At 42.9% G+C, this 11584-nt stretch overlaps 1 protein-coding gene across 1 annotated transcript; it reads right to left on the bottom strand.

The window, feature by feature from the left end:
- Nucleotides 1-848: 848 nt before the first annotated feature.
- clcnk (chloride channel K) lies at nt 849-10735 on the bottom strand. The gene is made up of 19 exons (XM_062562732.1): nt 10561-10735; nt 10077-10208; nt 9879-10007; nt 8830-8969; nt 8624-8701; nt 8046-8121; nt 7467-7592; nt 6872-6956; nt 6522-6623; nt 6039-6123; nt 5576-5731; nt 4964-5033; nt 4757-4867; nt 4145-4361; nt 3516-3649; nt 3113-3195; nt 2794-2874; nt 1397-1483; nt 849-1195 (listed from the first exon to the last, which is right to left on the bottom strand). Exons 1-19 carry the CDS (start codon nt 10733-10735, stop codon nt 1157-1159), a joined length of 2106 nt encoding a protein of 701 aa, XP_062418716.1. The 3' UTR covers nt 849-1156.
- Nucleotides 10736-11584: the final 849 nt, after the last annotated feature.

Raw genomic sequence — 11584 nt, 5'->3', positions numbered from 1 at the left:
GGAGCTTTCCTGAAACGAAACCCTCAACTAGAGGAGCCCGGGTCGTTATGTAACGACATAATGATTCTTTTATCCAAGCAATCATAGTCAGAACTCTGAGCCTGCTGCATGCATGTGGCATGATTGAATCCACACACACGTGGCAGAGCAGCTCAGGCCAGCTTTTGTCCAGAGACCCATTTAACTCTTGCTTTTCGATGAGGGAACTGAACTTGGAGTGATTGCTCGGGCACATCAGCCAAGGGGGGGAGTAGGGTTAGAACCACTTAACATAATCTTAACACAAACAGATTCCATTCAGCTCAAATATTCAGTGTGCCGTCCGGAGAGACACTAGAGGAGCCTGACTATAGGCATTGCAATGTGCATTTTGTCTTATTAACTGGGCCTATGTTGTTTTATTTGTCTTTGTGTTTGTTCTGTGCTGAAGGGGGGGCTCAAGTGGGTGAGTAGGAGTTTAGCATTTATATTTAATTGTTTGGGTTGAGTCACATGAGTGTTATAAATAGCTACATTTGATTGGATGTTTTGTGCAGCGGTGCTATATTTTGAATATTCCTAGTCATGTTGTGATCATTTCTGCTCTGACGTAAGGCTCTGAGATCCCTGCAGGTGCATTACGGCCCCACAGCTTCCTTTACTAAACAAAGCATTTGTTCACGCAGGTGAATATTGTTGTTGCTGTCGGGCAGTGTCCCAAAATTAACTTTTTTGATGCTTTAAAGTGGGACTCCAAATCATCGAGACAATTTTTGTAGGCAGACATACTGAAGTTGAGTGAGCCACTAGCCACCATCACAACAAGCCCTTGATCCAACTTTGTCTAAATGGGAAACACGGGACTCTTTTAGATGTGATGGTTTACCTTTCCCAAAGGTGAATTTCATAGTGACCCACTATAAATTCTCAAAAACGCATCGTTATCATGTTATTTGGTGTACAGTTTTATTAGCTTTTGTTGTCATTGCCACATGTCTTTAAATATTAGTATGTTACATGAAGGAATGTCAGGATATCGGATGTGTGATTCAAGACCATGCACATTAAAAGATGTGAATAACCTTTAATACATGTTAAGGAACCTCTAGCTGATCCCAGTTTTGCTTGAAGCTTGAGTCACTGCTAGCCGTGAAAGACGGGGATTCACGTTTGCTGCTCAGATTTCTTTGGCCAAGTTTTCTAATATTCTCTTCATCTAGAGGAGAAATCAAGAGAGAGGGAGGGAAGAGACAGCTTTCAATTGGTAAAATAGCAACATACACGAGGAAATGGACAAACATCCTATATAAGAGATAAAGAGGAACCAAACAAACTCAAGCTCTGTGTGTCAGCAGGAAACATTGGGTGTTATATTTGTGAATGTTGGTCAGTGTGAATACACACAAACACTTATTACCTCGGGCCATGTGATGATCCCAACTAGCCTTCCCCTGTCTGCAACACACAAGGTCTGAACTCCAACCAGACTCAGGATACTGTGCGCCTGTGGGGACGAAAAGGAAAACGGGTTAGAAGGTACACAGCAAATTAGTTAGAGTTAAAGAGTTAAATTGACTCTGTGAGATTCAATTTTAACTCTAAGCTGGTGTTTATATCGTCCCACTCTTGTCAGAGATAAATCAACACTCAACGAAGTGTTAAAAATTTAACTCGGAATAAGTGTAAAAATAAATTTGCTAATTTTTGAATACAAGGTCTAGCTGGTGCTTTTATCAAAAGTTAGTTACATTGCAGTTTTTAACACATGGAGTTTACATTTTAGCCCAGGGTGTCACGCCCGTGGCATGAGGGGAGGACTAGGATGCAGAGAAAGGTTGACTGGCACAGATTTATTCCACCAAACTACTAAATAACAATAATCCAAAACACACTTTTCTTGACTAAGACGCGAGTGTGGATACATGAACAATTTGAACATGCAAGACACACTGGCACAGGACAAGGGGAGACGCACACTATAAGTATCCATGAGGGAGGTGAGGGAACAGGTGGACACAATTAGGAATCAGGGAAGACAATCAACGGGAGACACACGAGGAAGGGCAAGGCACCTGAAACGAGAGGAGAATTAGATACCAAAATAAAACAGGATGTTCAAAAACAGACGTGACGACAGGACACAAACACAAGCTTGACCTACAGGTATGAACCAGGGAGCAAGTCAGGGTTAGGTGTATTGCTCAGGAACACTTTGGAATATGGGTAAGTCAGGGTTCAAACCAACAACCCTGTGTTCCTGGCGCACCCTCACCAATCCATGCGCCATAGTACAAGGAGTTAAGTCTGATACCAAAAACTGTGAGACTGTACAGTTACATTTCAATCCTATCAAAGAGTTCATTTAACTCTACTAAGTGTTGCAAATGAATCTGATCTTGACACCAAGATAATGACTCCAGCTCTTTCCTACAATTGACTCTGTAAGAGTTGAATCTTTGAAGTGTGATTTCAACTCTGCACTTCAACACTTTTGCCCAACACCGGAAAATTAACTCTAAGGATTTTGCTGTGTATCTATTATCAAAGGGAAATAGGATTATTCACTTTCATTCATTTCAGAGTTAGATGAGAAGATTCCTACCAAACTTATATTGTTTAACCCACGTTAACCAGCAGTTACTTTCCAAATTCATCATTTGTTATTGTCATTGTTACTTCATGTTTCGAGCTATGTAATTGCAACATTCACGCACTTTTAGCTCTGTTTTTTTTGCACACCATCTACTCGGAAATATCCTGCGCTGCTGTTCATGTTCACCAGCTGGGTACTAATCTAGGAGCTGATTTACATACCTCCTGAACAGTGTTGTGGGGGGACAGCAGGACAGAGGTGGGGTAAATGCAGCAGACCTCATCCAGATGTTTCTCCAAAGTCTAACCAGAGCAGCAACACAGAATGATTGCAACAGGCTGTGAGCACTTTCTACACGCTCGTCATGCAGTAGCTTTAAATAGGGTTTGAGGATATATTTTACACAGTTGTGTTGTAGTGTCCTAAAAATGTTCATAAGTTCTTAGAAGCAGCTCTTTTTTTCTATCACTATAATGCTTTAAAATAGATGTCAGGTGTCACAAGATGGGCTTTTTTCATCAGCCAGCGGGTTGTAAATACCTGAGTGACGCCATCAGCCGTGCAGTGACGCAGGAACATCAGCAGCTCCGAGCGGAGAACAAAGCCCAGTACAATCTGCGACTCTTCAACAGAAGAAAGGAGAGCAAATGTGTTTCCTGTGGCCACAGTCGGTGCAGCAGTTCAGAGTGTGTGCAGCTCTCCAGGAGGCAAACTTCATCCAAGTGATTACGACTCAGGACAATTTTCAACGCTGGAGCTTTTTAATGGCCACAATCATTTCTCCCAGCATTTTACTCTATTCTTCAGGGGCTGTTTATCCGGCATTTGTCTGCAAATTTTCTCGAGGATCTCGATGACTGTGTCAATATTTCATGTCCTCACTCATGTATAGTTGAATCATTTGTGGGACGATTTAGACAAACTGATTGTGTTGTCTACGCACCATGTGAGTCTACCACAGGGATTTGTTGGTCAGAGCTGGTGTTGACGGCATGTTGAACCTCCGCTGGCCCAGCTGCTTTCTGGAGCTGCACTGATTTTGATCCCAAAACCTGTCCAATTGGTGTGAAGGGAAGCCTGCAAGGTGAAGGAATGGTGCCACGCTAAAGCAGCTGTGGTTAAATCTGATACATATGGAGGTTAATGGCTCTTCCAAATCATTCTCAGGTCTTAATTATTCATGAAGTCAATGGTTTGGGCTGATAGTGGCAATAATAGCGGGTCTGATTATGTCCCAGGTAGAAGCAGAATCCAATTACACCTGTAAACACTTTCACAGGAGACTCTGGGAAAACCATTTTCAACTGTTTTGTCAGACAATCGAATCTTCCACGAGCAGTCTGAGTTTCTCAAAGGAATACTTGACGCTGTCTCAGGCAAATCAGACTGGATTCACCAGTCTGAGTGAGAGGCTAGCGTGAAGGGACAAACCTGTCCAGACAGCCACCAAATGTCACAAACTGTTTTTAACACTGCTTCCATATTACCTTTTTATTTATTTATCTACTTACCACAGATGTGATCATTTCAAAACTTGCCTGAAACGACTAGACACCTTGATTTCCAACTCACCGGGGCGATGCCTTCACCAGAGAGGGCAGGTGTGGGAGCCTCTTGCCGATGGAGAGCGCGTCGTAAAAAGATGGGCGGTGCCCAGAGCGAGCCAGGGCATTGGCCAGCAGAGTGGCGAGGAGTATGGGCAAGGCGTGGCTAAACTGACCCGTTAACTCTAAAGCCAGCAGCGCTGGGGACAAGGTGTGTGTCACAGCGCCGGAGAAAGCTGCTGCACCTACGAGGAAGAAACCACATGGGTTGATGCTGGTGACATCACCACACTGTCAATGCGCGGCCGATAACAGGGCTTTTCATTTCAATCATTGAAAAATAAACACGTTTGTTTTAATCTTTATGGTATTCACTTTGTAAACTACAATTTATCTTAACACTTTCAATGTATTTTCTTTAAATATGTAGCTTTTATCCAACATAATGTTGTTAGGGTTCTTACATCCTGATATGAAGCACACAATCTTTGCATCAAAATCATCGAATCCGCCAATATTGGTATTAGCAACTTTGAGGAAATAGCCCATAAAGACATCCAGTGGTGAATGAAAGAGTGCTACACTATAAAGGTGATGCCATCTCTAAACGAACAACCAGCCAGTGATCAATGTTCTCTACCAGCCAGTGCATATCCTCCAGGATTTACAGAAGCCCACTGTTGGCTGGAGGTCAATCCAGTGGAAGACACATGAGCCACTCCTTCTCCAAACAAACGGCCCAAAGCTGCCCCTGGAGATCAAAAACAGAAAAAAAGAGGAGTTTCTCAATCGCTGTCACAGCACACGGCAAACTCTTCAAACTTCCAGCTTCTTTGCCTTCACTCACCGTAGACAAACACTGGCATGAAGTATCCGGTTGGGAGAGGCAGAGTCCAGGCGAGGACCATCATCCACATCTCAGGACAAAGAACACACCGTCAAATACCTCCTCTGCCAGCCTCAAAATCAATGTAGCAAAAATAAACCCATTTTGCTCCTCTTTAAATCTGCTGGTGGTAATGGGGGTGGCGGTGGGGGTCGGGTACTATCACGGTCTATAGAAATGTTCCCAAAGCAGAAATGTCCACATACAAAAGCGTCCATTTTCTGCAACAATGAGTAAGGCTTCCATCCGCTACAAGTGCAAATGAGAATATTAGATATGTGCAGTGGTTGACGAGGTTTTCAATCAATGCCGTCTCCTCTCCCACTACTTGTCTGAGATTTCTGTTCTTCTTTCTTTCTGCAGCGTTGCTATGAGCATCAGCCATCAGAAGACATTTGAGCTTGAAAGGGTAAACAGTCTTCTGCTCACTCCTGTGCAAATGTCAATTACTGCATGGTAATTGTCGGTCATCGTGACCAAAGGCAACGAGTGGAGTGACTGCTTTGTTGGTTATCAGTGCCGGTGGACAGATTGGACAAATACTTTTTTAATTGGCTTCCGCCTTGCTTGTACCTTCATGAGCAGAAAGACAGCCAGAGAAAGGACCGGGCTCCCTGATGAGCTCCACTCCAACAAAGGATCGGGGCCCAGTTGAACGGAGGCATTGTGGGATTGAGAGCTCCACTGTCTGCTATCCAGTAAGGAGGCTAGGAGCTGCTTCATGGTGAGCTGTTAAAAAGAGATTTCTGACATTCAGAGTCCAAACACGAGAACAACTGAACAAAGGCAGGACACTAAAGGACAAGCACATTCGGCTCTAACAATCCATCTCCCAATACTTCCCTTTCCTTTCATGTCACTCAAAGAGGGGAACATTTGTTGGGGATTAAAATCAGCTGTTTGTTGTATATGTATGTATATATACAGTCAGCTAGAGGGTTTATGAAGGATTGCCTCAATATAATATGTCAAATTTCATTAGCTACCATGTCATCAATTCTAGGTGGCCCTCCCCCTTAATTTAGTTCATTCCTACCTTAGAAGCCATATATTGACCAGCAGAGGGAGGAAATGTGAGAGATGCCAGGAATAGAGCCACCACGCCTGTGTATAGACCCTTCCTGCAGAGATTTATTCACATAAACAGACACCATTGTTACAATGTATCTTTCAATTGAGTGATTCCTATTAAAATTCAAATGTATTTCAATGGGTTGGCTGCGCTCCGTGAATCAAAATAAAGATCAGCTCTGATGCTTTTCATATCCATACTTCCAAAGCTTTACAATGGAACTACTTGAGTCTGGATTATATATGAAATCGCTAACATCAATTAGTTGTTGTGGTAAAATGGACAGAATATCACGTGCGACACAATATGTAGAAAGACACCAGGTTTTTGCAACGTTGGCCCATCAATCTGCTCGAAATGTCACCCCGCGCATAATTTATCGAACGAGTCAGTCTTACGCCGCTGATGACTCATCACTATCTGGCTTTCACATCGCAAACAGCTCACTCTGTCGTCAGCATTTTGACCAGGAAGGGGTTGGTCTTGGTGAATCGCAGGATCCGCCGATGGCAGAAGAGGTAGCAGCAGCTGACAGCTCCACACAGCAGCCTGTTTGCAGACAGAAAGCCCAAAGCACTAAGTCCACAGCGGGAGACATAACCTCGCCATCAGTGGACTATCGGAAGTGATTATCCCCAGGGGGGAGTGATGAGCAAGACGAGGCCAGGAATTGGCTTGAGAAAAAAAAAAAAAATCTGACAACTGATGAGGAGGAATACAGAAAATGGTCTAATACCAAATGTCCGTTTATAGTTTTGGGACTTTAACTGTGCAGGTACTGTCAAAAATAAACTCACCCCAGGAGGGCAAACAGAATAATCTCCAGTGGGTAGAAAGGTAAAGAAGAGGGGAAGTTTGTTTTGAACAACGCCTGAGGAGTCTCTGTGGACACAGAACAAATTGAAGTCATCCCTCTTGTTCATCCCACACCCCCTCGAAATCGAATTGTCCCTCGCTTTATTGCACTGCGGCTTTATTGAAATTTGCCTCCTGTCAGCTGAAATGTTTCTGCTAATTTTGAAAAAGCTGATGCTGCTAGTTATTGTCATGACAAGTAATTAGATGGCTGTTAACATAGCTGGCAAGCTAGAATGAACAAAGCCGTACATTTACTGTGAAATAAGTATGTCAGTCAGCCCTCAAATGTGACACTCTCATGGGAGGACGGGGTGTGAGATTTAGTGGCATCTGGTGGTGAAGTTGCAGATTGTAAACAACAGAAGATTCCTTTAAACCAAACTCAATTCAACAAATGCAGCATTTCAATATGCACATATACTATGTTGTGCAAAAGTTTGTGCATATCTCAAAACAATGGGCCCCTATTTCTGTCTGTAATAGGTTCCCACTCATCTGAAAAGGGTTTTCCGCAAGAATCCCGGCCTCCGTTACCTCCATCTCCGCTCCACACTGAGAGCAGGCGGAACATCAATGCCCCGCACGCGGCGGAGAAGAAACATGGGCAGTAATGCCTCAGTGCAAAGTGAGAACACATCACTTCCACGCTGATCAACACACCTGCAGGAGCAGAGGACGTTGAGAAAGTCACTTCAGACTATTTCAAAAACAGCAGTAATTTACTCACAGCTAAATGAACAAAAAATGATCCTTTTGCCTGCAGGTGTGACAAAATAATGCGAATTGGAGATGTAGAAATTATGTATTTAAAGTGTAAGTATTTAACTAATAATAAGGGCATTTTCAATTCATCTGACAGTGTGAGCACAGATGTGCTGAGGGGCTGAATCCCTATGAGTAGAATATGAGGGCGCTGAGAGGATAGAGGTGAGAGAAAACACTGAACACACAGACACGATGATGAGGATAAAAGTCAAGAGCGAATATGTGAACGCTAACAAGCGGGAAATGTGAGGTGGAGCTGTGGTGACGAGGACAGTGCGAGGTGCGACGGATATAACGCGAGCAGGTAGTTCATTATTCCTAATGCTGAACCCGTGCTGCCTCCCTCACCACTGATGGGAGCTCCGAAGCAGCTCGCTACTCCGACTGCAGCAGCAACAACCAGCATTTCTCCAGCAGCTCGCTCCTAAAAGAGACGTCATACTCGGTCTCTTTTTCAGACGGCAGAAATAGCATTCGTTATGATTTTACTCCTTTTTGTTCCACGCCTGGGGAAATGCTCCAGAAGGCCGTTTCTATTCCAACCAACCAAAGTTTTTTTGGGGGTGAGAAAATCTAGTACAAGATTTAAATAAAATGCACAATTATGTTCACTCGGAATTTTGTGAAAAATATTCACAAAGTAGAACAAGGACATTGTGAGTGTATTTTTAAAGAGAGAACCAACATTTTTAGCAAACATGGATTAAAATGTGCATTTTGAATTTTTGAAAGACAGAAGTAGTAGTATATTCCTCATATTGTTTCTTTGCTCCCAATCTTTGCCTCGAGCAGTCCTCTTGCACATGAAAAATCACATTTTATTGTCCGGGCTAAGAAACCTGCAGATTGCGCGTTGTTTTACCCGGACTATGTGTGTTTGGTTCAGCGCCCTAATGGAGACGACGGAATCTCTTTCTAAGGTCTACCTTCTTATTGCCTTGAATTAGAGTGCAGAGGTTGCTGAAGTACGCTGCAACCATGGTGGAAAGATGCACAAATGGACCCTGATGGTAAAAGACAAATATAGAGGTAGAAGAGACAAATGGAGTGTTCATGTATGTTTGTGACTCATGGCATACAATCTCAAACGGACGCTTTGTTCGACAAACAGGTGTGCTGAGGTGCCTCTCACCACTTTGCCCAGAAAAATAGTGCTGCCGGCTGCCAGTGTGCAGATGAGGGCCAGGAGCTTGGTGAACAAATTAGTGAGCGACAAGTAATGAGGCATTTCAATGCCTGCCAGCATGGTCCTCACCTCTGGTATCCCCGAGCCTGCAGAGAAAGAAATGAACAAGAGAGTGTTTTTAAAAAGACGTTTAAAAAAGAAAAACGTCTTTAAGATGAAGTTCTTCTTCCTAAAGGTTTTCTGTTAGAGAGATAAAACCGTGGTTAACTTTATCAACTTACTGATACTTCTAACTTTAACGCTCACTGTATTTCAAAGATAATATCACACTTGACTTTTTCTCAATGCCATTTGCTCTGTGGGAAAAGAATAATGTTTCTAAACTGAAAAAAAATGAGACATGTCTACTTTGTGTTTCAACTTTTTCAAGTATCCCACTTGACGATAGCTTGTGGCCTTGTGGTTGACCCCTGTCCTCTGTCATGGCTGGTAGCATTGTCTCATGTTAGTATGTAAGCATATCAGCCTTTTTAAGACGCCGTTGACTGCATGCTTGTATGCAACAGAGCAATGCGAGCCCCTTAGCATCTGGGGTCAGATTAGGGTCAGCTCATCAAAAATGTCTAGCGATGGTGTGCTGCATTATAATCCCTATTTTCATTGTAAATGTTCCGTACTAGTATTTTACTACTGCAATTTTTATTTTGCATGAGTGTCATTCTTCTACTTGTATTGTCAACCCAATATTTTGATTCTATATGTATTATCTTCCTTTCTTTCAGTGAAGTAAAGTTGCATTGATTGGAAGCCGGCCCCCTGTGGCGAGTTCTCTACACCTTATGCATCCAAGTAAAAGAACTCAAAGACAATTTGCATTATTTGGCCTGCGGTAAGTCTGCAGTGGTTTTCTTTAGCACTCTTCAGTGTGGTATGCAACTCCACCACTGGCCTCAGCACACTTTCTTATTTGTTCTTTCTGTGGTCTAACTGGCTGTTAGAAAAGGTGAGTCAAATATTTGCTCTGACGCTTTTACCTAAACTGCTGCTGTACATACCTGTGGAGAACGGACAGATGTTGTCAGTGAACGATGATGCGACAGCACAGAGGCATGCTGGGTAAAGAGTCCAGCAGAAGAACTGCAGCAGGCTGTTGCCCTCCAGCTTCAAATACATCCACCGGTGAGCTGAAAGTGGAGGAAAAGCAAAACATGAATTGTTCTGTCATTTGCTCACTCAGATTGCGTCCTTTGTACCTCGCTGCAGCTTCGCCACACTCAGGTCCACCAGAAAGCTGAGGATGGCCATTGAAATGCCGAGAGCAGCGTAGCAGTACCACTCCATCCCACACACTGTCCCCAAACAGCTCCTCAGCTTCAGCAGCCACCCTGAGGATTCAAACACAGGGTTTAGCTCTGAGCTTCATTTGCCGAAAAATCTCTTCAATTCAATTTAGCAGTACATGAAGAAGGCATTTGTTTCTCGCCTTACATAGCGTAAATGTGGAGCTCGGTTTGAACCTCTAGCAAGGCCTCAAACGTTAGAAATTGACCTCATTTTAAAAGCATTGCAAAAGTCAAAAATCTTAAAGTCTTCTCACTCTGTGAAATGTCTTTGAGCTCAATCTATGTCTTCTCAGAATAAACTCAAAGCTGAGATTCATGTCACGAATAGATACTTTGATTTATTGATCATGCTCGGTATCGATCACATTCTAATGATTTTCTACTTCAGTCTGACCTTTAACAGTTGCACGGGACCGTTGGCATGGTTTCCATGGATCAGCTTGAAGCAGAATCCTATCACATGACGTATCTGATCGATTTCTTTGCTCCCAGTCGTTGTTCTCTCCGACAGTTTCGCTCCCAGCAGGCTCCTCCGGGCTCTTTGTTTGGTCTTGGGGTGTTGGCGTCATTGTGTGATTACAGTCTCAATCAGACCTTAATGCTCGATGATTGGAGGGAGAAAGCCGAATGCTCGGATTATTATTATTATTACGTATTGCTGTTGCTGACAAAAAGAAACCAGAAGACAGGTAGACTTACCTTCTTGTTGCATTGGAAGTGTTACTACTCTGACCTTTTATCAAGGTATCTGCATAGAAGTGATGGAGCAGTCATGGTTGAAAGGGTAGCTAATATTAACTCTTTCGTTGAACACGTGCCCTTCATCTGACTTCATAGCAGAGAGACCTTTTCACGCTACAGGGCATTTTAATTAACCATGCTGTAGAAATTGGATATACCAACAATCGTTTTTGTATTATCAGAGATTACAGGATTCTTTGCAGAAAGATAGAACAATGCGGAATATATTCAACAAAGGATAGGAAATAATTGAAATAGATGAGAATAGTAATTTGAAGATATACATCTGAAGTATTTGCTCTTGCTTTTCTTATGCCAGTGATTGGTTTCAAAGAAAATCCCAGAAGGACCAGGAAAAGACTTTTAAGAGGAAATGATCATTAGAAATCTGGTAAATATCCGGCACTTCGTAGGAAATGAATCGTTTGTTTATTCGAACGGATTGCTCAAGGTCGAGGCAATCATTGTTCTGATCTTGGAGAACACACACACACACACACACACACACACACGCACACATACACACACAGACTTTAAATGAGCCTTTAGTTAATGTTTATTTTCCCCAGTTTCACCTCCCCAAGCGGATATCAATAAGCACTTGTGTTATTAAAAAGCTTCAGCCACACTTTCAAGCATAAACACACATGTTCTCTTTAGAAATTGACAGACTGCTC

The sequence above is a fragment of the Pungitius pungitius genome, chromosome 1, assembly GCF_949316345.1.
Source record: "Pungitius pungitius chromosome 1, fPunPun2.1, whole genome shotgun sequence".
In the NCBI taxonomy this organism is placed as follows: domain Eukaryota; kingdom Metazoa; phylum Chordata; class Actinopteri; order Perciformes; family Gasterosteidae; genus Pungitius; species Pungitius pungitius.
This window is presented reverse-complemented; position numbering and strand designations above follow the sequence as displayed.

Coding starts and splice junctions, on each gene's coding strand:
- clcnk (XM_062562732.1), bottom strand. CDS start 10,735: ATGACGCCAACACCCCAAGACCAAACAAAGAGCCCGGAGGAGCCTGCT. Junction 7,593..8,045: donor CTTCGGAGCTCCCATCAGTG/GTGAGGGAGGCA, acceptor CTGCTCCTGCAG/GTGTGTTGATCAGCGTGGAA. Junction 3,650..4,144: donor CTGGTGAAGGCATCGCCCCG/GTGAGTTGGAAA, acceptor TTCACCTTGCAG/GCTTCCCTTCACACCAATTG.